The sequence below is a fragment of the Mesoplodon densirostris genome, chromosome 3 (genome assembly GCF_025265405.1).
Source record: "Mesoplodon densirostris isolate mMesDen1 chromosome 3, mMesDen1 primary haplotype, whole genome shotgun sequence".
In the NCBI taxonomy this organism is placed as follows: Eukaryota; Metazoa; Chordata; class Mammalia; order Artiodactyla; family Ziphiidae; genus Mesoplodon; species Mesoplodon densirostris.
Genome location: NC_082663.1, coordinates 110,396,816 through 110,423,404, shown reverse-complemented (window position 1 = coordinate 110,423,404; position 26,589 = coordinate 110,396,816). Strand labels below are relative to the sequence as shown.

Sequence of the window (26,589 nt, the reverse complement as noted above, 5' to 3'; positions counted from 1 at the left end):
ACTAGTGAGATACAAAGATAAGACATGGTTCCAAGTATCTAACTTGCTCAAAATTTAGTGAAGACTGACATACCAATAAATATCTGTAATCCAACGTGTCAACATATGTAGAATACCATAAAAGAGATATGTAGAAATGTTGTCAAAATGCAAATATGGAACAAAATTATTCCACAAGTTTTATATGGTGTGGGGATGTTGGAGAAAGTTACAGAGAAGAGATGTCCCAAGCCTGACATTGGCTGACAACTTTAATAGGATAAGACTCAAATATTTTCCTGGGTCTCATCAGCCACAGGTAATCATCTCACTAACATCTAGCCCCAAGTCCTACCTAATTTTGTTTCTGAAACAGTCTTGCATCTGCTCAAGCATGTTGGTGAGTGACTGTCTCTTTCTTGGAAGAATTAGGAAGGAGAACTTCCTGATTACCCCCTCTGGGGATTGCATGCTAGAGCTGCCTATAATACAACAATAACCACACGCTCCAATTCTACAGGTCTGATTTTTAGCCCTAGAACCAGGACTTTGTTTGCTGCCCCCATTTTTCATTCTTCCTCATTAGTTCCATCCAAAAGCTATTGACCCCACATTAGTTCCACTAAAGCCACTACTTTAATTGTCCACTGTAGATGTCTCTATACATTGTGAAAGCATTCAGGCAAATATGATGTATCTGTCCATCCTCTCCCATATTTGAGCTTTCGTAAAGTCTTTTACAACCTAAGTCAGATCACATCACTTCTCTCCTTACAATCTCCACAAGGCTCCCATCTCACTAAGTTAAAGCCAAAGTCATTACATCTTGCAATGCCCTCTATGGCATGGCTCCTAACTACCTCTGAGGTCTCATCTCTCACAATTTCAACTCCCACTACTGCTTTATAACCACATATGCCTCTTTGCTGTTCCTCCAACCTCAAGTACAGTCCCACCTTAAGACACAGTAGTTGCTATTCCCTTTGCCAAGGAAACTCTTCTCTCAGATATCAGTCTGTTCTTACCTAGTTCAAATTTCTGCTCAACTGTCACCTTATTACAGAGGCCTTCCCAGGCTACGGTGTATAAAATAGCAACCTCTGCTCACTCTGGAACTATCTTCCCTACCTTGCTTTACTTTACTTCACAGCACATAATAAACTCTGACATATTTACCTGTTTTGTTTGTTTTCTGTTTCCTCCAGTGGAATGTAGGCATGGTACTTTGTTTTGTCCATTGTTTTATCTCCAGTACCTGGAATGGTACGTGACACTTAGTAGGTCTTCATTAAATACTGAAAGATTGAATTCCTAAGGCATTTGATACTTTTCCTGTGCTGCTCATTACACTCAGATTTGCAGAGCAATTCACATTCACACCACATCTGTTTTGTATATTACATTGCCACACCTCTGAGTAATAAGATTATGCAGAACCCCAATATAAGAATGAAGAATTAAATGGATAAACAAATGCATGTTGTTCCATAGAAAAAAGATGCATTTCTAGGTAAGAGCGTATACTTAGAGGAATAAAGGATATGCATTTTGTGCAAAACCAAACATACACAGAGACATCTCTGTCCAGTTAGTTCATCCAGAATGTTGAGAGTGATCAATAACTTTCTAAATATGTTGAAATTTGGGGGACCTAAGTAGACTCTTTTTCTTTTATGTGATTCATCTTACTCAGTAGCTGGGATGCTCCATCTTTATAATTGAATACTATTTAATTTAGTCTAGGATATATGAGACTTGGTTTATAATGAATAATTTAAAAGCAAAATCAGATGAAGTAATAATTTTTCCAAGTATCTTTCCCCAGGGAAAGTTCTGCTGGCTAATACTAGCCTGAGTTGTGAGTTGATCTGAAGGTTTATTAAGAGAAGATGAAAGATTTGTAAATGGTTCTGTTTCTTTTAAGTAAGAGGAGAAATGCATTATTTTTACTCCCTAGGGGGAAAATATGCAACTACTTGATTCTACTCTTTCCACTGCAGAAACTAGAAGCAATTTCCTCATAAGCATTTCCATTACTTTTCTCTAAGTCCTCTATTAAGTTGTTTTTTTTTTTTTTCGGTACGCGGGCCTCTCACTGTTGTGGCCTCTCCCGTTGCGGAGCACAGGCTCCAGACGTGCAGGCTCAGGGGCCATGGCTCATGGGCCCAGCCACTACACGGCATGTGGGATCTTCCCAGACCGGGGCACGAACCCACGTCCCCTGCATCGGCAGGTGGACTCTCAACCACTGCGCCACCAGGGAAGCCCTCTATTAAGTATTTTAACAGCAAAATGCTCACTAAAAGAAACAGGGGAGTTAGATTAATATGAAACGAGAATATTTAGGTTATCAATATGATCTACATGATTTCTACCTTTTTGAATTTACTGAGGTTTTTTTGGTGGTAAAATATATAATCAGTTGTTTTAAGAGTCCCATGGGAATACACAAGGAAAAAGTATACTGTATTGTCAGGGTACTGTGTTTGGGACACATTGATTAGGTCAACCATATGATTTATTATATTACATGAACTCTTACATATTTTGGTCTACCTCATCAATCATGAACTGACAGTGTTTATTTAAATTCACCTACAACTACTGTGAATTCCTACCAGCACTTTTGCTTTATGTATTTCTGTGGTGTGACAGGTAGTGAATAAAGATGTTTAAAAGTTATATACTCTGGGGCTTCCCTGGTGGCGCAGTGGTTGAGAGTCCGCCTGCAGATGCAGGGGACATGGGTTCCTGCCCCGGTCCGGGAAGATCCCACGTGCCGCGGAGCGGCTGGGCCCGTGAGCCATGGCCGCTGAGCCTGCGCGTCTGGAGCCTGTGCTCCGCAACGGGAGAGGCCACAGCAGTGAGAAGCCTGCGTACCACACACACACACAAAACTTACATACTCTGGACTGCATGTTTCATAATTTAAAAGGGCACTTTTTCTTATTTAACATTTTACCTTGAATAAAACTCATCCATCAAGTCCACTACTTTGTTAAATACCCACACATCCTTCATTCCATTAGCAAACCATTTCCATATCTAGATTTTATTCTCCTCCTAAATTGAGTCATAGTGCTACTCTATTATACTGAAAACTCAAGTTAAATTATAAATTTAACCACTACCAACACATTTTGGATGAAATAGTACGGGAAAGGAAAAAAATTGGGAAATTGATTTAAATACATAAATATAGAATTAACAACAACAAAAACAAGCAAGCAAACAAAGATACCATAGGTGGTTGTTACAGTCGTTTCTTCAACTAGTCTTGAAATCATAGTTAGTATTTATAACTTCCGTTTTCCTCAGCTGGTAGGGGTGAGTGATAACAAACCTTTCTCCCTGTGGGGCTGAGCCTTGGTAGTTTTTATTATTATTATTATTATTATTGGTTTTTTTGAAACTCCATGAACCTGGGTTTCAGATATACTTCTCCCTTCTACTGTGTAATAATATCAATCATACTCACACTCTGGTCAGTCACCACAGACAGTCTATGAACTCCCTTCTTTCTTCATTACTTTTTTTTTTTTGCGGTACGCGGGTCTCTCACTGTTGTGGCCTCTCCTGTTGCCGAGTACAGGCTCCAGACGCGCAGGCTCCGGACGCGCGGGCTCAGCGGCCATGGCTCACGGGCCTAGCCGCTCCGCGGCATGTGGGATCTCCCCGGACCGGGGCACGAACCCGAGTCCCCTGCATCTGCAGGCGGACTCTCAACCACTGTGCCACCAGGGAAGCCCTTTCCTCATTACTTTGAGGGCAGGAAGAGCCCCAAAAGTCAACTGGCAGGACTCCCAGGTGTCTCTCATTCTAAGACGGGCCAGTCTCACCTCTCAAGGTTTCAGTCCTCCCGATAATATGAGGCTTCAGAATGAATGAGAGTCTCTGTGCAAGTGCGAGCTCGGACACTGGCAGATACCTGGTTTCTCCCAATAGCCCCGGAGAGTAATGAGACCCCCCTCCGAACGGGGTCTGGCCTGGACTGGCTCCCGGCTGCGTCTCTTTTCCCTCTGCTCCAGGGAGCTGCAGAAGGCACGCGTGCGCATTTGCTCTCTCTCTCAGGCCTCCCCCAGCCACGCCCAGCACAGCAACCAGGATTCCCAGGTGTCTCTTATTGAAAGATCGCTCAGCCAGCGTCTCCCAGCCCCGCCCTGGCGAGACTTTTGAGTTCCCCCCACCCCCTTCCCCCAGCTCTGCCTTCATGGGGAATAGGCAACATTCGGTAGGATAGGGATTGGAATTAGGTAGACGCCTTGGGTCCCCCATGAGCCAGCTCCAATTATCCGGCCCCTCACGACCCTTGAACTTTTCGAGACCTCTGGTTTCCCTGAACCTCAAGTCACGTGCATGCGCAGTACACACCCCTTCAGTAGGCCTTGGGTGGGTCCAAACGCCCTGGAGAGTGCTGGTTTGGGTGGAGGGGTGCCCTTTGCCCCACTACACAATACATTGGAACTTAGAACATTCCAACATAACTGGTAATACCTCAAAACTCCATCCACCTTGAAGACTTAAAGAAAGGCACTTTCTCAGGCACATCAAATTTAGAGAACTTGAGGGTCTTGAAATAAATCCCTTAATATTTACTATGTTATCATAGTCTTTTAAAGTCTTAATATGGTGCCAGTAGTTCACAAATCCAGTTTAAGACTGCTTTCTAGCTACAGTAAATTACTTGTGCTTTACAAACATGCTCATTTCTTTCCTACAACTATATAAAAGAGCATAGCTGCTCTCTCTTTAAAAACCATTCGCTTCACTCTACTTAGAGATGATAATTTCCTCATTTCATCATCTCAAGTGGGATTCCTCAACATCGCCCATACCTAGAGAATATGTACTCCTTTAAATTTTCTTCATTCTTGTATTTTGAGTATGCCATCTCTTTCCTGACAGAAACCTGACCAATGGAGGTAATATATTTAAGTTTTATAAACTGTGTTCTCATGTTTCTTTGCACTATTAACCTACCACACTCTTCCGGGAGCAGAATAGCTTTGTATTAATCATTGATTAATGTGAACGGCAAATATAGGTAGGAAAAAATTTAAGCTCTTAACAGAAATAATCTTAAAAACAACTCTTAATTTCTAGAGCTAGAGAAAAGAGTTTCTTAAATTCCAAATGGTTGACTCATATCAAGAGCCAAAGCAAATTAAATATGGGTTAGTAACATAAACCTTAAAACAGGAAAAGATTCCAGATTATAATTTGAGAACAGCTTTTCTGCCAGTGTGGAAGGGGGAGACTTTTGTTGACTTATAGGAGAAGGAGTTGGTATTTTGGAGAGAAATATATGAAAGAAATAGAAAAGAGCATAGATGCAAATATGAAATCATGTCTTCTGCTCTCCATTGGGCTGAGATCCCCGGGGTCAGGTTGAATTTCCACATAGGCTTGGGTGAACAGACAGACTTGTTCTTCACTTTGTGTAATCTGAGAATGTTCTTGTGCCTTAGAGGCATGTCCATCTAAACAGTACTCAGGCAATGACTGACTGACTGATCTAGGCAGATGGTCCAGAGAACAGATTCCTAGAGTCCTTGATACTTTATAGAAGGAAAGCATAAGCTTGGAGCCCCAAGAGGGAAAGAGCTTTGACTAAGAGAGAGTAAGGAGGGCAAAGATACAAATTACAAGGATCTGATATCTGTAAATCATTAGCGTTATCTGGTAGCTTAGAATGACAGGGATCAGGTAAGATGCTTCTCCTTAATAGGAGCAGAACCAAGACCAGAGTGGTATGATGATATAACTATCTATCAGTGCCAGGATAATAACTGGCACATTAGAAAACTAGGTCCATAACCAGCAAGATGAGAATGAGAAGGAGGAGGCTGGGCACCTAAATTGGCTTGGGTATTTACCCAACGTGACTGACTTCTAAACCATATTTAAGTTTTCTATCATTAGCAGAAATAGTAGTGCATGATCTTTATCATTGATTTGTACAGAAGTAAAGTTCATCTTCATACTTCTAAATATTGTGGATTGTTGTAACTAAAGGAAGTAGTATTGGACTAAATTCCAGAGTAAAGCAAGCTTTTAATAGGCAAGCAGGGCCATATCAGCTTTTATACTTGGAGAAAGGTGCCTGGTATGGATACAGGTGGGAATGCAAAGGACTTTGGAGAAATTTGCATTCAGAAAGTGAAATCATCTGGGCTTTTGACAAGAGCATGGGCCGGGAGGATGGATTGCATCTGGAAGAGAGTCATACATAAGGACAAACAACTGGTCATTAATTCTCCTCCATCATCCTTTAGTTTTGCTCAGAAGACAACATTAGAGAAGGGGCTGCTGAGCAGAAAGAAATCACATGGTGTATTATCAAGGTAACTGGGTTCAGCAACACATCTAGAGTTGAATCTAAAGGTGAATTTAAAATATCCAAAATTTCTGCCAATCCTGTCCCTACACAAATAGTGAATATATCAAAGAGGTGGCACCTCAGGAAATTGGGGCTTGAGTTAATCACAGGTGAACTCAATCTATTTACATATTCAACCTACTTCCAGCTCAACATGTCCTCCTGGGAGGAATCTGAATGAGCAGCCCTCAACCAAGCTGGGAGACACAGAAAATGGCTTGCCCTCTCTGAGAAATAAACAAAACATATATATTCAGTCTGCAATATTCCTTTATACACAATTCTCAGAATATAACAAAATACATTACAAATATGAAGAAGGAGGAAAATGTGACTCAGAACTAAGAGAAAGAGTCAATAGAAGCAGACTTGCAGATAGGCAAGTTATTGAAATTAGCAGGCAAGGACTTTAATACAATTATTAACAATATGTTTAATTTAAAGGAAAAGATGGATATAATTTGTGAAGAGATGGGACACTTCAAGAAAAATACAGAAATTCTAAGATAGAACTAAGTAGAAATTTTAGATCTTAAGAATTCAATAACTGAAATCAAAATTCCAGTGGATTGGTTTTTTTCTTGCAATACTCATTCTGTTCTTTTAACATGATCCAGTGATAGCTCAGTGAAATGGAAGTTAAAACCAAAATGAAATATCAGAAAAACTAAAATTAGAAAGACATATGTACTGGAGACATTGTAAAGAAAAATAATTCTCATACATTGCTGGTAGGAGTGTAAGTAAAATAGTAAATCACTCTGAAAAACCCTTTGTACATACTAATAAAATTAAACATACATCTCTTCTACATTCTAGCAGTTCTGCTCCTTGGAAAGGAACAAGAGCATGTACACAAAAAAGAATGCGTAAGATTTATTCATGATAGCCCAAACTGAAAACATTTCAAACATCTACCCATAGTATAATTTATTTTAAAATTCTGATATATTCAGACAATAGGACTGTATTCAGACAATAGACTACATAGCAGAGAAAAAGAAAAAGTGCTGCTACATATAACTACGTGTAAATCACAAAAACATTATGCTGAGTGAAAGAAACAGAACTCAAAAATGTACCTACTGTATGATTCTGTTTATATGAAATTCAGGAAGAGAATGAAACTAATTTATGGTGATAGAGTTTAGGATGGTGGTTACCTCTGGGTACATAGCTGGATATTTACTAGAAAGCATCATAGGGAAACTACTGCGGAAAAGGAACATGTCTTGATCTGGGTGGAGTTAATATGTGTGCACATATATAAAAATTCATCAGTGAGGGCTCCCCTGGTAGCGCAGTGGTTGAGAGTCTGCCTGCCAATGCAGGGGACACGGGTTTGTGCCCTGGTCCGGGAAGATCCCACATGCCGCGGAGCGGCTAGGCCTGTGAGCCATGGCTGCTGAGCCTGCGCGTCCGGAGCCTGTGCTCCGCAACAGGAGAGGCCACAACAGTGAGAGGCCCGCGTACTGCAAAAAAAAAAAAAAAAAAAAAAAAAATCATCAGTGAGTACACTAAGATTTGTGTATTTTACTGAATTCAAATTATATTGCAATAAATAAAAGGAAGACACATTTAGCATGGGCTACTAGAGCAAAGTAAGATGTTTTGGAATTTTCAGGATAATACAGCTAAATAAAAAATAAAACTAATAAGAAAATAGTAAATATGATGTGCTTAGCAATTATCAGAATATAGGATAATATCTATTAAGTGGCTCTTGGTACCATAGTTTTGGGGTCTCTTATTTGAAATGGTTTATGCACTCTAGAATCCTGGTTAGAATCATTGATGCCCCACCTCCTGCTGTGGGATCTGGGTCCAGTAATTTAATCTTTGTGTTTCTGTGTTCTCACGTGTAAAACAGAGATAATAATAATACTTACCTTATAGGATTATTGTAGAACAAAATGAGAAAAATATCTATGATTAGTAGAGTGCCTGGAAAATGAGTAGATATCAACAAATGTTTATTATCATTATTATTTGTACTATTATCCAAACCTGTATCTTTTTCAGATATAAATATTTGTTAAAAATAGCCCATGTGTCTGTTGTAAGGAAGGCCATAAATAACAATTATTTCATAGTAAAATATTTCTGAGGGTTTATTCTAATAAGTAAGAAAAGATATTTAGGGAGGTAAATTCATTTAGATTTCTTACCTGGAAAGATGTGAAGAAGGGAGGGCACTTTATACACATTTATACATGCATGGATAGATAGACAATTTTAAAAACAATATGTTAAAATTTATCACAAAATTGAAGATAAAGGTCATAGACTTTAACATTTGATTATGAAAAAAAGCTCTAAATGCATATTTGTCTTTGTCATTTGCCATCTAGCCTTTGTTTACAGAATAAATTCCAAAGTCCTTAGTATGACAGTAAAGGTCTTTATTTGGCTTTTTTTTGGAGATGATCCCTGCCTGCTCTCTTTGGTCCACAAGAAAAATTTGCACTGACTCCACTGAATTTCTAATGCATTTGTATACCGTGGCATTTTATGTGTTTTGCAATGGTTCTTTGCTTTTCTTCCTCTTTTCCTAAACTATGTGTTCCTTAAGGGCACCAGCCCTATTTTAATCAACGTTGACCAGAAATTGGTGTCATGATGGGAGGAACTCAGTAGGCACTCAAAAACCATTTACAGAATGAACAACTACTTAAAAGTCTAGAATTAATAGAAGAAAGGGTGGGGGATGGGAAGTCAGAGAACATACACAGCTGTCTAAAGTTATCAGAAACATTCACTCTGTAATGTATAATATGAAGAGCAGGAGAGTGAGCATCTGCTTAAGGGAAGGATACTGAGAAATAAAGATATAGCAATGGCTTTTCATTTATCATTTTCAGAGCAACAGGCAGCTATTCAGAGCCATTCATCAAAGATTACTTAAGAAAAAAAAGATGATGATGATGAAGTGTGATGAGCTTAAGGTTAAAAAAAAGATTATTGCTATATTATTATGTACTACAATGGAAGGAGAAAAGAAAAATAATTCTAAAATCCATCCTTGAAAATCAAAACTGTTGGACACCAGGAATATTGAAATGCATATATATCAGAACTGTTCTAAATTATAAAATACAAACAAAACCCCAAAAACAGGGAAGAGAAGAGGGTGACAAATAACAAGGAGAAAAATTGCTAGATTTCTTTAAAAAAAACATGTCTATATTGTCTGTTGGATTACCAATCATCTTGTTTGGTTATAGGAAAATTTAAAATATGTATTATATCTATCATTCTCTTATATAAAAAGATTTTCTTTTTATTTTTTAGGTTCTTATTTATTTTTTAGGTTATTACCACTAATGAACTAGTGGTAAACAAAAATGCTGGGTTTGCCTGTGTGAAAGTGCTAAGTTCTTCAGAGCATTTGAAAATCACCGGAGAGGTAAAGCAACCAATTAAACATACTCTTTTGAGATTTCAGTTTCCTGTGTCAATTTAACACTTTGGTCTAATCAAAATTCTTGATTGACATGTCCTCATATCATGGCTTTTCCAACCCGCTAGAAATGCTTTGTCTCTGTAAGAGACTGACAGATAGGTGACTTTATATAAAGTGTTCTGTGAAGTGCCTTTTAAATCTACCTTCCATGCATACGCCTGCCTTCTTCTTGAGGAAAAAATAATAACAGTTCAACTCTTGGTCCTTTTCTTTATGTTAAGTACATCACTTTGTTTGTTTCAATTTGTCTAATATTGAGATTGAAGTTTCAAGCTTTGAAGAGAGTCAGTGTTTCTTTCCCTAGTTTTAATTCCCAGTTTTCAGGAGAGAAAGAGAGGAAGCAATTTTCTAAGCATATTGAATGTGTGATAGATTTTAAAAGCTCACAAATTCTTTGTAATTATTCCCATTGAGGGGCAAAGTGGAATTCCCCCTCCTTTATGACTTGCTTGAGGAATAGAATGTGGCAGACTTCTGAAGCTAGGTTATAACAAACCTCCAGATTCTGCCTTGGGCTCTTAGAACTCTTGTTGTTGGAGCTCTTAGCTGCATTGTAAGAAGCTCAACTACCCTGGGGCAGTCATGCTTTGAGAAGCCCTAGCCACAAGAAGAGGGTTCTGGAGGATGACACATCATGCATTGAGAGAGAAGGAGAGACAGAACCAAGAGCACCACAGTTCTAGACATGTGAGTGAAATCGCCATCTTGGAAGTGGATCCTCCAGCCCCAGCCATCCCAGCAGATGCCATGGGAACCAGCTGAGCCCTTCCTGTATTCCTGGCCCACACAAACATGAAGAATAAAAAATGTTTGCTTTAAGCCACCAAATTTTGGGAGCAGTTGGTTATGTAGCAATAGTTAACCAGAACAATTGGCAATCTACTGAAAGCTTCTTAAGATATATTTGTAAAATCAACCTTGCTTTCTACTTCAGCTTCAGTAGAGCATCTGGATAAATAATAAAACAATTATTAAATTATAAAGGCAAGAAAAGTTATCCAATTTGCATGTAATAAGTCACTCAAAGAATGTTCAACTAAAACATACCTTTTGATTATGGAAATAATAGTAATAACAAAAAATTGATATTCTTTACCCCCTTCCTTAATTTTTCCTCAATGATAAACTGTCAGCATTTCTAACTACCTAAAAATTTCTGCAGCACAGGTTGTGCCTTTTTGACCTGGTTGGGAATTGATGAGCGAAGAGGATGTCAAGTTCATAAAAATGACAAATGCTTCTGTCATTAGCAGATGCATTAATCTCTGTCAGGAGAAAACCTTTCATTTGAGGGGTAAGTTAGATAAAATCCTAATGCTGAAATTCCATTCCAATTGAAAATAAGCCTTTAATACTAAACTTTCATTTGGGAGCCTTAATACTAAATTTTCATTTGGGATGAAGTAGTTTTGTTATTGTTGGATTTTTAACATATAAAAGGCCATTTAACATATAAAATGTCACATTTCTGCTTAAACAATAAAATTCTAATGAATGGCTGAGGATTGTAAAGTGAAGCAAGAAAGAAGCAGTACCCATTATATACAAGTGAGCATTATTTCTTTCAGGAGCAAATTTCTATGAGTTTTCTAGGCAAAAGCACTGAGTCATACTTGATTTTTAGCCCTTTTAAAAAAGCATTATGTTGCTTCTTTTAGTTTTCTGAATCAATATAAAAGTAGGCCTTCAAAAGCCTAATTTTATGAGTTACTGGCAAGTAAGAGAATTGTGAGAAAAAGAGAAGCCCAGTCACCCTGATAACCAGAGATTAAAAGAAAATAAAACATTTTGAAACAGGGACTAAGAGAAAGTATGGTTAATCCCCAATGTTGATAGGAAACCAGTTTCATGCTCCAGACACTGCCAAGGATGTCATATACTGTCAAATCACTAAGAGGTGATCTGCAGAGGGAGTACACTGGAGTCCCAGGGGTCAATGTTCCACGAGTATTTTCCTATCTCTTCACCGTCAGAGTTTACCAAGCCAAGAGTGCTAGCAACCTGGGTTAAAAGTACATAATTGGCAAGCACACTTTGGAAGTTCAGGTCAGATGCCTCAGAGATTTACAGATTTATCTCCCCCAGCATCATTCATTTAGATTACAAGGGTAATGGTTCTAGAGCCCTCACCCTCCTTTCCTCAGAGACTATTTGTTCAGAGAAAGATAAGTTCTCTCCTGCTCCTGAGGGGAGGACGGGCAACTATACCAGGCATCCTATGAAAGCTCTGAGATTCACAATTTTGGAGTTCCTCTCCTGATACTGACCCCCACTCTGTACGCACCAGGTACATCTGGCTTTTATTGCCTTGCCTTGTAGGAGGTTGGCATATGGGAAATCAATATAAGATGTTCTTTAAGTAAATAATCAGTGTGTTCTCTATTCTCATGTCTGCTGTCAGGACAAAGCAAATGTATAGCTATGAAAATTTAACAGGCCTGGGGTGTATGGGGTAAAATCTCCCATCTTTGTGGTGAGAGCTATGTTGTTTAGGTTTGGGGAATCCTTGAGTCTGCTTAATCAAGTTTCTATCCTATTTTTTCTCTATAATCCCTGAAAAATAAAATATTTTAATACAGGCTGCAATAGTGTTGCAAATATTACTAAAGATTAAAAACAAGCATTTACTTTTTAAAAACGGAATTGCATAAAAAATTTAGCTAGACCCCAGATTCTGTGCATCACCGGAATTTGAGTGCAAGAGCAGAAATGGTCACCAGGAAAGTAGAGAATTATTTCTCCTACGTGAAATGGGTTAGATTGTTGGGGATGGGGCGCAGGTTTTGCCACGTTTACAATCTTGGCACAGTGCCTTGTATTTGCTAGTAATCAGTACACCTTAATGGAGGTAAATCATAGAAGTAGTTCATCCTAAGACAGTTGGTATGTGACTAGAGACCTATCCCAAATCTCATAGATTCAATGTAATGATGAAACTAATGTATCTACTTTCCTGCTAGATAAAGGCTCCTCTGGCTTTCAGGCCCTCAGAGCTTGATGGCAGTATGGCTTAAAGTCATCATCTATTTTCATTAACTCCAAAACCCGTGCTTACCAGACAAACTTTTCTCCCTAAATTTTGCTTCTAAGAAGGCTTTGGATATTGTAAAGATAACAATATGAGGCCAACCAATATGCCCTTGTGAATTTATCAGCAGCTGTTATCTCTGTATTGGGGAGCCAACTGGAATTCTGTGCCCTGTACAGTTTGCTAATACAGATGAATAAATCTCAAAATCTGCTCAAAACCCCTCAAAAAGGTAGAGCCCTGAGGCCACAAGGGTCACTGATATACCCCAGAGCTACTCAGATTCCACTAAAGTGTAGACCCTCTGAGGTCACAATCTTTGATCTGAAACTTCAAACATTGGAGAGATTTGAGAGAGCATGGATTAGGTGATAGTACAATGACACCCAGAGACAAGGTTTATTTTTATATTCTGGAAAAAAAAAAGGGAACCCCTGCCACAATTGTGCAGAGTAGGAAGAAGAAAGAAATGAGCAATAGTATCCTTGCTGATATCCTGAAGGACACTTTTAATTTAGGGTTTGGTTTTTTTGTGTTTTGTTATTATTATAAGGAGGGGGTTATTTTTTCCCTGCAGTGCTTAGTATTTAACAAATATTCAGGTTATACTAAAAGATGGAAAACTTGCTGATGAATGGGCAGAAGGGTAAAAGGACTAAAAGAAGTAAAATGATGCATGACACTGAATATGCCAAAGCTAGAAGTCCACAAAACTAAAATAAGTGAAAAGGGTGGATTAAGGAAGAGGAGAGATTAAAGAGGGGAGCGGGTAGAGAAGGCAAAAAAGGAGAGGGGGAGAACAGAGCTGAGCCTGAGCAGGAGATAGAAGTGATGCCCTAGGTCGAGTTCATGCTTCTGGCATTGAGACCTCGGAGCCAGTAGTACATGAATCCAGCTCCTTCCTTTTTCAGAGCCTGAGGGCCCAGCACCCAGCAAGACAGCTATTGTCCCTGTTCTCATGGAGTGGATTATTTTAGAGAGGAAGGAGACATACATGGTATATGAAAAAGTAAACAATGAAAATACCAGATTTATTGTGAACAGAGTATGCCAGATAAAGGTATATGAGCTGCTCTATCAGAGGGATGATATTTATCTGCTGGTAACAAACAGGTCAAGGAACATAACTTGGAGGGGGTGGCAGAGCTAGCTGTTTCAGATTGGGTGGTTAGAAAAGCCTCTCTCACCGAGTGACCTCTGTGGTGGGACCTGAATTACAAAAAGGAGCCAGCTAGGAGAAGATCTCCAGGACCAGCTTTCCAAGTTCGGAGAACAAGTGGGACAGAGGCCTAAAGGTGGGAGCAAGCTTGGCATGCTTCACAGCCCGAGTGGAGGCCAGAGTAAGGGCAGCAGGATGAAGCCGGGTGTGAGCGAGGGGAGAAGGGGGCGGGGGAGAGGCAGGGGCAGATCACACTGGGCAGGTGGCACGTGCCAGGGTAAGGAGTTCAGGTTTTATTCTAAGTAGATTTGGAAAACTTTACAGAGTTTTAAGAAAAGAAGTAACAATGAAACTCTACAGAATCAAATTCCTGCTTGTTTTTGGAGTTGGATAACATGTTAATTCGAACAACTTGGGTCTTCTAAAGTCAGCATAGATTCTTATGGAAATAGAAACTATCCTTAGGTATTCTCTTAAAACAAAAATGAATCTATGATATCACTTATGTGGAATCTAAAAACAAATGATACAAATGAATTTATTTGCAAACAGAAACAGACTCACAGATTTCTAAAACAAAGGGGAAAGAGGTTGGGGAAGGGATAAATTAGGAGCTTGGGATTAATAGATACACACTGCTTTATATAAAATAGATAAATAACAAGGTCCTACTATACAGCACAGGGAACTATATATTCAGTATCTTGTAACAATCTATATGGAAAAGAATCTGAAAAATATATATATATATAATTTTTCTTTTCACACACATATAACTGAATCACTTTGCTGTACACCAGAAACTCATACAACATTGTAAACCAACTATACTTCAGTTAAAAACAAAAACAAATTTAAAAAAACCCAAAGATGAATCTGGTAATTTCTAAAGTAATTACAGTTTTTTAAGCTATTTAAAAAAACCCTGCATTTGGCTTCAATGGAAAGCAGAAAGAGGTTAGTATTACGCATCTTTGATCAATTTTGAGATAAAATATATTTTTTCAAAAAGTACCTAATGTTTAGGGCTTCCCTGGTGGCACATGGTTGAGAGTCAGCCTGCCGATGCAGGGGACCCGGGTTCATGCCCCGGTCCGGGAAGATCCCACGTGTTGCGGAGCGGCTGGGCCTGTGAGCCATGGCCGCTGAGCCTGTGTGTCCGGAGCCTGTGTTCCGCAACGGGAGAGGCCACAACAGTGAGAGGCCCGAGTACCGCAAAAAAAAAAAAAAAAAAAAAGAGTACCTAATGTTTAATAAAACATTTTATTCAATATCCATTGAAAGAATTTTTAAATGTGCTATATAATATTACAGTTTCTGAAGATACTGAAGAAATCAATTAGAATGAGAAATGAATTCAGCTGTTCTGCCCATGTGAGAGAGAGACTGCCACTGAGAACAGGAGAAATAATGAGCTGCAGGTTAGAGTTCCTGATTTAGGAACAAGTTCCCATCTAAAGAAAAAAGTGCTAGTATCAAAAAGCTCAAAGAATAAAAATATACACAGATGCACAGGAGACTAATTTCCATGCACACTTCTCTAAAAGGCCTTCAATTTCCTTGCAGCTAATTTTTTGTAAAGAAATTTAAACTCAAATTTCTTTTCTGAGAATGCCCAGAGAAATTATACCTGCAACTAACTCACAATAGGAATTTTTTAACGAAAAATGTTCTGTTATGAATTCTCCCAGAATATTTATCATTTCATAAATGACTTTGACATTTTCCCATTTGATTCAATCAAAAGTTATTTCATGAAATAATAATAATAAAATTAAATGAATATCTAGGAGCTAGTAGAGTAGAAACAATGAAGCATGCATCTTAGAAGCAAAAACTAGTATGTTTGATACATTTATTTAAAAAGAACAGTGAATTATGCTTTTTAAAAGCATATTTAAAAGTATGTGATTTCATTCCAAAAACTATGCATTCTGTACAGTTTTAAAGTCTTTCTTTTAGATATCTGTCCCACTATCTGTGAATCCCTTTTTCATATTATACTAATTCTCTCCTTTAAGATGTTTTGAAAACATGAATTTTAGTATTATGGCCAACCCAGTCATTTGGTGGAGACTGATGCTGTCAAGGCAGCAGTTTGAACAAAATGAGATGTTATTTTGGTATATTGTCTCAAATAAGGCATCAGTGTATGTTTGTTAAGTGAAAGAACTATGGAAGGAAAGAGGGACATTTATTTTGCTCACCTGTAAAATGAAGATGTGATACCTACTTTAGAGTTGATGAAGCTCAAAGGAGATGCTGTTTCCCGAATAACAGTGCAAAGTAAGCAAGCATTTAATGAACGGTAGCTGTTTTACTGTTATAATAAGTCAAATAACAAAAAAATCACGTTGCCTTTTCCCCTTCCTTATTAAAATGGCTTCCTGTATGAAGTGACAAAGGGGAGAAGTGGAGACAGAGGGAAATTTCCTTAAGTAAACTGCACGTTGGCTGAGGGGCAGGTGTAACAAAAAAGACGAATGATTGAGAACAATAATGGTTCCTTTTCCTGCTGAGCCCCTTCTGAGCTCTGAGCCTTTTTCAAAGAATTCTGCCTGTCTTAGGTAGAGTATGAAAACATAAGCATTACTGATATTGGGAAAACATAGTGTGATAACTGTATCAATAATATAATTATTTGATATTCTTAACCTCCATATAATAATGTCTTACCATAAAATATATTATAAAATGTATGCAAAAACAAAATGATTTCTAAAAATGCACATTAAGTTTTATTCATGAAATCTCCTTTCCTTTACATGACTGAATAATTAATTCAATAAATATTTTGATGCAATGCTTTGCCCATTAAAGTACAAACCTGAATTTAATGTTGAACAGATTAATTGAGAAGTTGGAAGCACCTGGAGGGGATCAAAGAGTTTCAAACTTCTCTCCCTTCAGTTTCTAGTCTAAATACTCGAGGCAGCATAAGATCCATGCCCTTGGGATTCCAGTTGACTAACGAGGAGGAGAAATCATTCCTGCACTAAATAGACCAGGGTTGCTACTGAAAGAGTTGAAAAACTTAGGTTCACTTCAGCCTTCAAACTCATGACTTATACAGTAATAACTTCTCAAAAGCAACACTAGAAACTTGTAGTGCAAACAATATATAGCTTGTATCAAGTAGTTCTTAAGTGTGGGAGACAGGGAAGAAGCCACTAGCAGAAAAAAGGAAGGAAACTATTAAAAGGAAAAGTAGGTCATCAGCATGTTAGAATGGCATGAAAACTAGGGGGCAAGTGACAAAGAATAATGCAAAGGTACACAATGCACTGCCTCCCCTCTCCCCACCATTTTCTTAGTATTATGCTTTTAATTAAAATTTTATGTATCACCTATGAAAGGTTTTCCTTTTAGAAATAGGTATTGGAGCCACTTTGGTAGGTATGGGAGGAAAACATTAATGAACTTGTGGCTGATTGTGGTGACAGAATATTTAATAGATTGGATACAGAAAGTTATTAATCCTAAAGTTGTGCTATTTATTTTCATTTTTATATGAACTTTTGGACTGAGTTACTTTTGACTCATGTCAAGTTGAACACTTGACGCCAGAATCAAGACACATGAATCAAGGCAGATTCATATGTCTGTATTTGAAAATCACCTACAGATCTTAGATTCTGTTTGGCATATATACATGCTTCTCCCTACTTGGATAGAATGAGAAAGTATGATGTTTGTGGGAATTTAGGGGATAGGAGTTGGGGAAGAACTGAGAATGAGATGGAGAACAGCCCCGCAGAAGGAGGCCTGACAGCAGTGAGAGGTTTGCTTTCAGGTAATGCATATTTTCATAGTCTTAGAGTTTTTACTTGAGAGTATTGTTCCCAAGCAAGGTCTCAATAAACATTTGCTAATCGGCTAACATTACAGATTAAGGGCAAGTATTCCAGAAAAAAAAAAAAGCTTCTTTTTTTTCCTGTTGAAGTCTTTCTTTTTACAGTAGATCCAACTTAAAGTTTATCCTTCTAAATTTTATACTTACCAATTCTTTCAGAACTGATTCTATAAAGACTGAGGTTGGGTGGTGACAGCATAGCAAGAATGCACACCAGTGTGCATGAGGGATAATCAAAACTCAGCAGTCTCAGCTTTTACACCAACCTATGGACTAATCAACAAGCGCTGAATTCGACTGAAATAAAATGCTGCATGGAGAAGAATTCCAAATATAGCACAGATGTTGGCAGCTTCTGACAAGAGAAACAGGGAAACAGACAATTGGATGTCAAATTGAAGGCAATACTAGAATATCCTGGCATCTTTGTGCCAACACCAGGTGGTTTGCTGCCTGCTGTAGATGTGACTGTATCGCCACCTGGGGGCATGAATTACTGCCGAACCCCGGCAGCGTGGCTAGTGCCTGAGCAAGGCTGTGGGGCAGAGAGGCAGAGCCCACTGGCATATTCTGGGACTCTGTCCTGCCTCTGCTGTTGTTACTACTCCTCCAGACCTAGGAGTCTTCTGGTCTCAGCACAGGTAGACTACCTATACTGTACGCTTGACAGTGAGTGATTAGGGTGCTAATAAAAGTGCAGATGGGGAAGGTAGGCAAGTCAGCAGCACTAAGAACTGATAACAGATCCCTTTGTTATCCTTCCGGACCCTACTATGCCCTGCAGTAGCCATAATCACAGACTACTTCCGAAAAGATATGCCATCAATATTTAAGCACAAATGAGAGTTTAAGTGGCCAATTTCCCGGATTACTTGCAGTCCCCTCTTAGAGGTATCCCTTTGGTAAGGCACACTAAGTTCCTGTGACTTGTGGGACCACAGATGTAATGACTCAGAAAGCATCAGGAGGTAGGGAAGGAAATATAGGTGGCCACAAAAGTAAAGTGTGGTGATGCCCTCATTCCCCCATGCAAATCTCATCATCGTGGCCAAGAAGAAGCCACAAATATAGATACTTTACTGGCTATTTGAGACTCATCTTGATATATCTTACCTGATTTTCTTTTGGGTGAAGAGAGGAAAAGAGGGGAGCCACCAAGTCTCTTTCTAGGTACAAGTCTACCTTAGGCTACACCCTCCAGGACAAGGCAGTCCTAGGTGAGGGCTCAACAGGCCTGGCAGCACTACCGCCTCTCATCTGGGCAATCCAAATGTTAGAAAGGGGCCTCATCTTCTGGGTCCTCCTCCTGGAAGAAGGAATTGCCCAGAGCTAATCCGAATGTAAAACCAGAGTGGCCCAGCTATGGGGCTGCTGACCAGAGATGGGTTTCACCCAGTTTTCTTATATTAAAAACAGAGGGATGTTATAACTTACCTTTCCAGTGAGCATTTACTCTCTTGGTTGGACTATCAGTCCACATACTGGGCTATTTCATTCCAGTAGTTCCCATCTATTAACTAGGCACAAAGGGCTCAACTCTTAGATTCAGAAATATCTCAGCTGTGTCATGCTAAGTCTGTTAGGGTAAAGTGACAAACAGTCAAGCAATTATGTGGTGGTGTTCATTGTGGACAGCTTTTGCACTCAGTTGGCTGAGCCCATGTAGAAGGGCTACTGCTGACATCAGGAATTCTGAGCATTTTTTCCTGCTAGCTGAGGTCCAATGACTTGTGAACAATTAGACAGAAAAAACCCTTCCCCAAGGGAGTGCTACTCCAAGGGAGCTGGCAAAGTGGGGGAAGACTGAGATTAAAAGCCTAAAAAGGCTCTAACTGAGCAAAAGATCAGCAAACTTATCTCTGTCCAGAACGAGCAAAGAGCAAACCAAGCTGAATGGCCAATCAAACATGCCCATGAGGGGCCTCCCTGGTGGCGCAAGTGGTTGGGAGTCCGCCTGCCGATGCAGGGGGCGCGGGTTCGTGCCCCGGTCCGGGAGGATCCCATGTGCCGCGGAGCGGCTGGGCCCGTGAGCCATGGCCGCTGGGCCTGCGCGTCCGGAGCCTGTGCTCCGCAACGGGAGAGGCCACAGCAGTGAGAGGCCCACATACCGCAAAAAAAAAGAAAAAAAAAAAGAAAAAAAAAAAACATGGCCATGAGGTCAGCTGGACCTTTGCTCCCCCATTGTCCCCTATATGCCCCCAACAACTGAGAAGCCATGGGTTAGAGTGGAAAGACAGGTGCTTTCAATTCAGACAGCAATTAGCATAAATCTTAACTCTACAGCAAGCCAACTGTGTGAACTCAGGACAAGTTACTTAATCACTCATGGCCTCAGTTTCCATATCTGTTGAATGAAGAAAAGAGAATCAGTATTCTGAGAGCTATTGAGAGGATTACATTTAAAAGGATAATATAAGTAAAACATACAGTATTGTGTTGAGTGAACAGAAGATGATCAATAAGATGATGTTGAAGGTTAATGAAATTGCTGTTGAGGTGGTATTTAAATAGAACATCTGTAGCTGTCCAAATAAGGTGAAGCCAAAAAACGTACACATACTGTGCTTCAGGCTGCGTTCACACTGTGTTGCCCTTCAACCTTAAGCAATAGACACTACATGGACAGAAAAACACTCTTAATTTTACTAGTATCATTTCGATAAATTTTCAGTCAAGAAATATTGCAGTACCTGAAAAAAAATCATAGGAAAGTTTAATGCAAAATTGTAAAATAGAATTTAAGTGCACTTGTATTAATTTCAGTATAGCGTGCATGTGTGTAATTAAGTTCAAATAAGATCTTTGCATTCCCTTATTTCATCAGCAAAATTTCATCAGTATAACGGAGAATGCCACTTCATCCCTGGGCAGGTGCCTCATGACTCTCTAGCACTTGGGGGGTTTTAACGAGGCCTTTGCATTTATTCCTCAGGAAAAGTCACTGCTATTTCAGTTATCTAAGTTAAAGAAAAGAACAGACCCTGATTTTTTTTCTACATTAATAAAATCATTAATAATTATTATCTAGTAATAGATCTTCCCAAATGACTATCTTTACTGAATATTAATATATTTACTGTAAGGAAAATAAAAGAGCTAAGAACACAATGTAGGAAAATAGCTATAAAAAGGGGTTTGTGAAGGCCAGAGACAACGTTGGAGCAGAGATCAACTCTGAAATGTTGGCCCTGTCAAGATTTTTAACATATAAAAGTGCCATGAATTCCTTTCTAATGAACCTTATGTTATTAAGATTACATGTTTTAGTCAAGGAAAGTGCCATATTCATCACAATATTAAGCAATGTTATTTTTTCTGAAGCCCCTAAAATGTCTTCACTAAAAGAGAGTGTTACCATGTAAGAAACCCCATTACTAAGGCAAAGGCTATATGGCCTCTCGGCAATCAGTTCCAAATAATGGTAACAATTTACAATTGCTTTCAAATCAATTTTGATGCAAATTTTAGTGTTTGTGTGTGAAAAAAGAAAATCAAAGTGTAGAACGGTATGTACAAAGTGTTGCATTTTGTGTATAAGGAGTGAAAAAATAAATACATGTCTTTTCTGCTTATGAAACTTTAGCCAAGCATGCACACAAACATACATACACCTAAAATGGTGGTCATGTGCAGCTGAGGGCAGATTTGAGTGAATAGAGAGTGAGACTGATAGCTGTAGACATTTAAAAATTTTCTTTGATTTTGAAACTAGGTAAATATATTACCTATTTACAAAATGAAATTTTTAAAATATGCCTTCATAAGAGCTTCTTGTACAGATTTTCATTTTTTCTTACATTTCTTGAATGAGATTACATTTTTCTACAAACTGGGCACCATTGATTCAGTTTTGAGAAAGAATGATATATGAAATTAAATGACATCTTCCTAGGTGTTTTATAAATTGCAGTATTATTTTTGTAAAATTAATTTTATATTTATAATTTCTGCATTTATTTTTGTATCTTTGAGTTGTCTACCAATCCATATTAAAAGCTGTTTCTGACCTGTTCTTGGTTCAGTTTGATCACAAAGCTAATGAGATCGAAGAGGAATACTTCCCCTGGATTGTAAATTACTGACTTAAAAACTGCTCATTTTAATCACTTAATGAAGGCTAGGACTTAAAGCCTACTGATACAAATATCATGCCCATAATTCCATATTAACTTTTCCAGCCTGTGTAGCAAGCATGTTTTGGTGAGTATGACCATTAAGAAATACATCAAATATGACTGACTAAAAGGAAACAACACAAATTTTTCAGTGTTTTTGAAAAAGAATATTGTTATACCTGTGTTTTATTATAAATAACCAGGTTCTGTCATATTTTATCTTCTTGCCAGCAAATGAAGGACATTGTTTCATAAAGCTTCTAAAAGGTACATGAATATTTAATTAAATCATATTTCCTTGAGAAAATAAAATTCATTCGCATTTATAGCAGACAGTTTTGAGGAGCAGATAACTGTCATAAGACCAGGGTAGCCAGTACCGGTTGCTTGTGGAACAAACTCCTCAATTTTTAAAACTTTTTTTTAAAAAATAAACATACAATCATAAGTGTTCATATCCTTTAAAAATTCTAAAGATGAAGAAAATTACTGTCTATATATTTAAGTCCTTGTATAAATTACAAAACTCAAGTTTATGTTACAGAGTCCCTTCCCCATAGGAAGCATAAAGCACTTTTGTGGTACCTTTCACCAGTAAATATTTGTATCACATTGAATTTGACAAACGAAAGAAAAGTTGATATTGCATCTTTAAGCCCCAAGAGAACATTCTTCTAAGCTGTCTCTCATGATGAATGAGCTTCAAAAGTCATTTGATTGCCACAATTTAACTCAATCTCAATCTCAAAGATATATAAAAGTAATATACCTATTGACTTCAGTAGAAATCTGAAATATCAGTGAACCGCAGACTCTTCTTGTTTGAGGTCAACAAACACCCTTTGGAAGACAACCAAGAGTAGTTTAAGACCAGGACAACAAATAAAATTATAACAATAATAATTATAATAATAAAAATAACAATAATAAAATAAAAATAACAACAACCAACAATGAGGTAAACTCCCCTTTAAAAAGGCAATATGTGTTGCCTGGACTGTCAGGAGAGAGTTCGATTGTACCTGACACCCAAATGTTTTTCCAACCACAGTTCAGCCAGTTGCACAGTTGAGGCAAAAGTACTTGCCTTGGATCCTAAGCACATCTTATACTGCTTAGGGTCCAAGTTAGGGTCACAATGAACTGGATGGAAAATATGCACCACTCCTACTTCTTGACTTCTGAAGGGCCTTAAGCCAGATCGAATAACTTTATTGTAGAGATCTACATCTTCCAGTCCCCAGCCTTGTATTGAGGTATCAAATCCACCTGCACCCAGAAGATCACTTTTATAAATACAGGTAATTCCATATCCATAGTCTCTCCAAAATCCAGTCTTCTTTGAGAAGACAAAGTCATTATCAGTGGGAGGACTTCCCCCATTGGTTACCTTTGGGTCATACTGGCTAAAGATGATGGGATAGTACACCTGTTGTCCCTGAATTGTATTGTCTCTACATCGTTGGAGAAAGTCTCCTCTGAAGATCAAGTCAACATCACAAAATAGCAGCAAAGTATCATTGTCAAACTGGGAAGATCCCATTTCAAGACCAAGACCTCTGGAAAACTCTCCCTTCATGGGGATCAGGGTCATTTCTGCTTTAGGGTACTTGTTTTGATATTCTTGTATCAGCTCAATATGCTTGCTGGAATCTTGGCCAGAATCCCTACTGAAAAGGATGATGACCAGCTTTACATTCTGCTTTGGGATAAGACAAGTGTTTTCAAAGTTCTCCATGAATCTCAAGAAAATGTCATACCTTCCAATGAGAGGGACAAGAACATGTATTTTCTTTTCATTGTGCCCTCCCATTTCTTTGGCACCTTGAAAAGAAGATAATATCTTTAAAGAATTAGATATAAAGGAGAATGACTGAGTGTCACTGTTAATACTCTCTACAAGACTGTTGACATCTAGCTCTTCAGTTTCTCTGAAGAAAGGCTTGCTGAACAACTGCTGAAGATAGGCATGACGTCTTACTGGCACAGTCAGTTTCCTCCCCTTGTGTCTTTTGTATAAGAGGAGTAAATCCAAAATGTACTCCACCCCATGCAGGGGATCAACCCTGCGGTAGCCATACTGAATTTCCTTGAAGTCAATGAGCCGTCCTCTACTCTTGGCATTCTCATTGATCATCTCCATCACCTGTAGGATGGTGTCATCCAGCGCTGTTCTCAGGATGCTGCTGATGCTCTGTCGGGGAGGCTGGTTCTCAGATGCTGAGTAAAGGAGCTTCCCTGTCAGGAACTCCCATTCTATCACTTCATCTCTCTCCCGAGGCTGGAAGTGGTTGAAAGAAGGCATCACTCCCAGCTGCTGGTCCTCTTTGCTCACTTCGCTGTTACTGAGCTTGCTCATCAGAGCGCTCTCCCGGTGGAGCTGGATGGTGCGGTAGCGAAGTTCAGAAATTTTGCGGCTAAGCATGTAATTATGAAGCCTGTATTGGTAGGCAGGCCTTTTGTTTGGATGAAGTGTTATGGCTGCATGGATTTTGCTGTTGTGAAGGTCTTGGATATAACCCTTCCGATTGTGTTCATAATTTTCATGGAACAGCTGCTGCATCTGAAAAATAGAAGGAAATCAAGATGTTAGAATAAGTTTAAAATATCAAAGAAAACAAGAATTGGCTACATCCATAACCCCATAATGAATCATTGTGAGGGTGAGACAGGTGGGTAGAGCATGGATTTTCCAAAATAGGGGTTCACTCTGAGGAGTAAACCAATGCCCTGTTTCTTGGAATGGTAATATCAGCCCTAGAGGAGACCTACATTTTACTTAGCATCCTGATATACCATCTTTACAGAGTAAGTTCTTGGTAAGGTAATTTGGAACAGAAACTATATTGATATACACTGCCTATTTAAAGGATCATACTCAAAATGCCTGACATCCTTATAAGCCAGAAAATCTCTCTGCTAATCTAGAAAAAGCTCACAACCTCAGGCAGGAACAAAAATGAGATCACACTTCAAACTGCCAGCTGTCTCCTCTGCCAGTCAATAAAGAAACCTCCATCACACCCATTCAAGATAAGTACCAATGGAGGAGGAGAGGCGGTGGAGGAAGAGGACGGGGAGGAGAGCCAGCAGCGGCAGCAGCATGAGATATCTGCAAATACATTGATTAAAAGGAGGAAAGGAATATTGCAAACTTAAGAATACATATCCAAAGCAGGAAAACCATAGACAAAATTAAAAAATTAAGGACAATACACCCCTCCCTCCCCTCTCAAAAAGAACTCAAGGAATAGATAAATGAGCTAAGTAAGATAAATAAAACCACTGATACTCACATTATAAGAAGTATAAAAAGAGATTTGTGGAAAACATAGAAAGAAGGAATTTGAGAATATATAGCAAAATAATACAAGTTTTAAATATAGGTTAAAAGTATGGGCATATATATCTATATGCAAACACACATATAAATGTATATATTTGATATATATTTAAAAGTTTGTATAAAAGTTTGGATATATATACATACAATAAATAAAATTTTGTTAAAATTTGGGTATATAATACATCTGGATATATAGTAAAGGAATACAAATATGTACATAAAATATGTCTGAGGGACATATTTCCCTTAAAATAAAGGAAGGTGTATATCTATGTGCAATTAGGCCAAGCAAAAAAAAAAAGCAAAATAAACAAACAAAACCCAATCTGGCTGTAAAGTCAGAAAAGAATGACTCTTGCCACAACATTCTCTATAGCAACATTCAATGATGAAAACAATAGAGCACAGCCCAGGAAGACCCCAAGGAAGCAAATTAATGATTCATATTATACTCAGCCAACCTAGAGCTCAAGTTTTATTGTGAAAAATAAACAGCTCCTAACACGTACAAATGTGTGGCATATCTGTGGTGATAAATTCTCTGACACTCCTCCAATCTAGATGTGGGGGCTATGTCCCTTTCTTTTGTTATGACTTTAATAAACTACAGTAGAAGTGACACTCTGCCACTTTTCAGACTGGCAGCTGCCACTTGTCTTGTTGAACTCCCACTCTACAGAAGCCACTAAGTAAAAAGTCTGAGTTAGTTAGTTAGATTCCTTGTTGCTGGCCAGAACCTCCAGTAAAATGTGGTATAGCAGATATGTTCTTGTTTCAGTCTCAGCATCAGGAAAGAAGATGTCAACATGGCTTTTTAACACATCAAGGAAGTTCATTTCTATTTCTAGTTTGCTAAGATTTTTACCATGAGTGAATTTTGAAGCTGATCAAATATTTTTTTCTCCATCCATTGAGAAGTTTATGTGATGCTTTTTTTCTGTTAACATGGTGAATTGCATTGATTCATTTTCTAATATTAAACAACCTTTGTATTCCTTGAATAAACCCAACATGATCTTGAAATTCATCCTCTCTATATATCGCTGGAATATATTTGCAAATATTTTGTTTAGGATTTACTGTGAGAATCCAATTCTCCCCAATTTGATATCCCCAAATTGATATATAGATTAAAGGCAATTCCTACAAACCTCACCATTTTAAAAAAGAATATGTTGCTGCTGATATTAACAGGTTGATTCTAAAATTTATGTAGAAATGAAGTCAAGGATATTCAAGATAATCTTAAAAAAAGATACACTACAGA

At 38.3% G+C, this 26,589-nt stretch overlaps 1 protein-coding gene across 1 annotated transcript in view; it reads right to left on the bottom strand.

Moving 5' to 3' along the window:
- Nucleotides 1-22,122: 22,122 nt before the first annotated feature.
- CHSY3 (chondroitin sulfate synthase 3) overlaps nucleotides 22,123-26,589 on the bottom strand; it is a 301,185-nt gene continuing 296,718 nt past the window's right edge. The window contains exon 3 of the mRNA XM_060093310.1: nucleotides 22,123-24,539. Within this exon, the coding sequence (XP_059949293.1) occupies nucleotides 22,977-24,539 (1,563 nt within the window). The 3' untranslated portion in view covers nucleotides 22,123-22,976. The remainder of the gene's footprint in view (nucleotides 24,540-26,589) is intronic.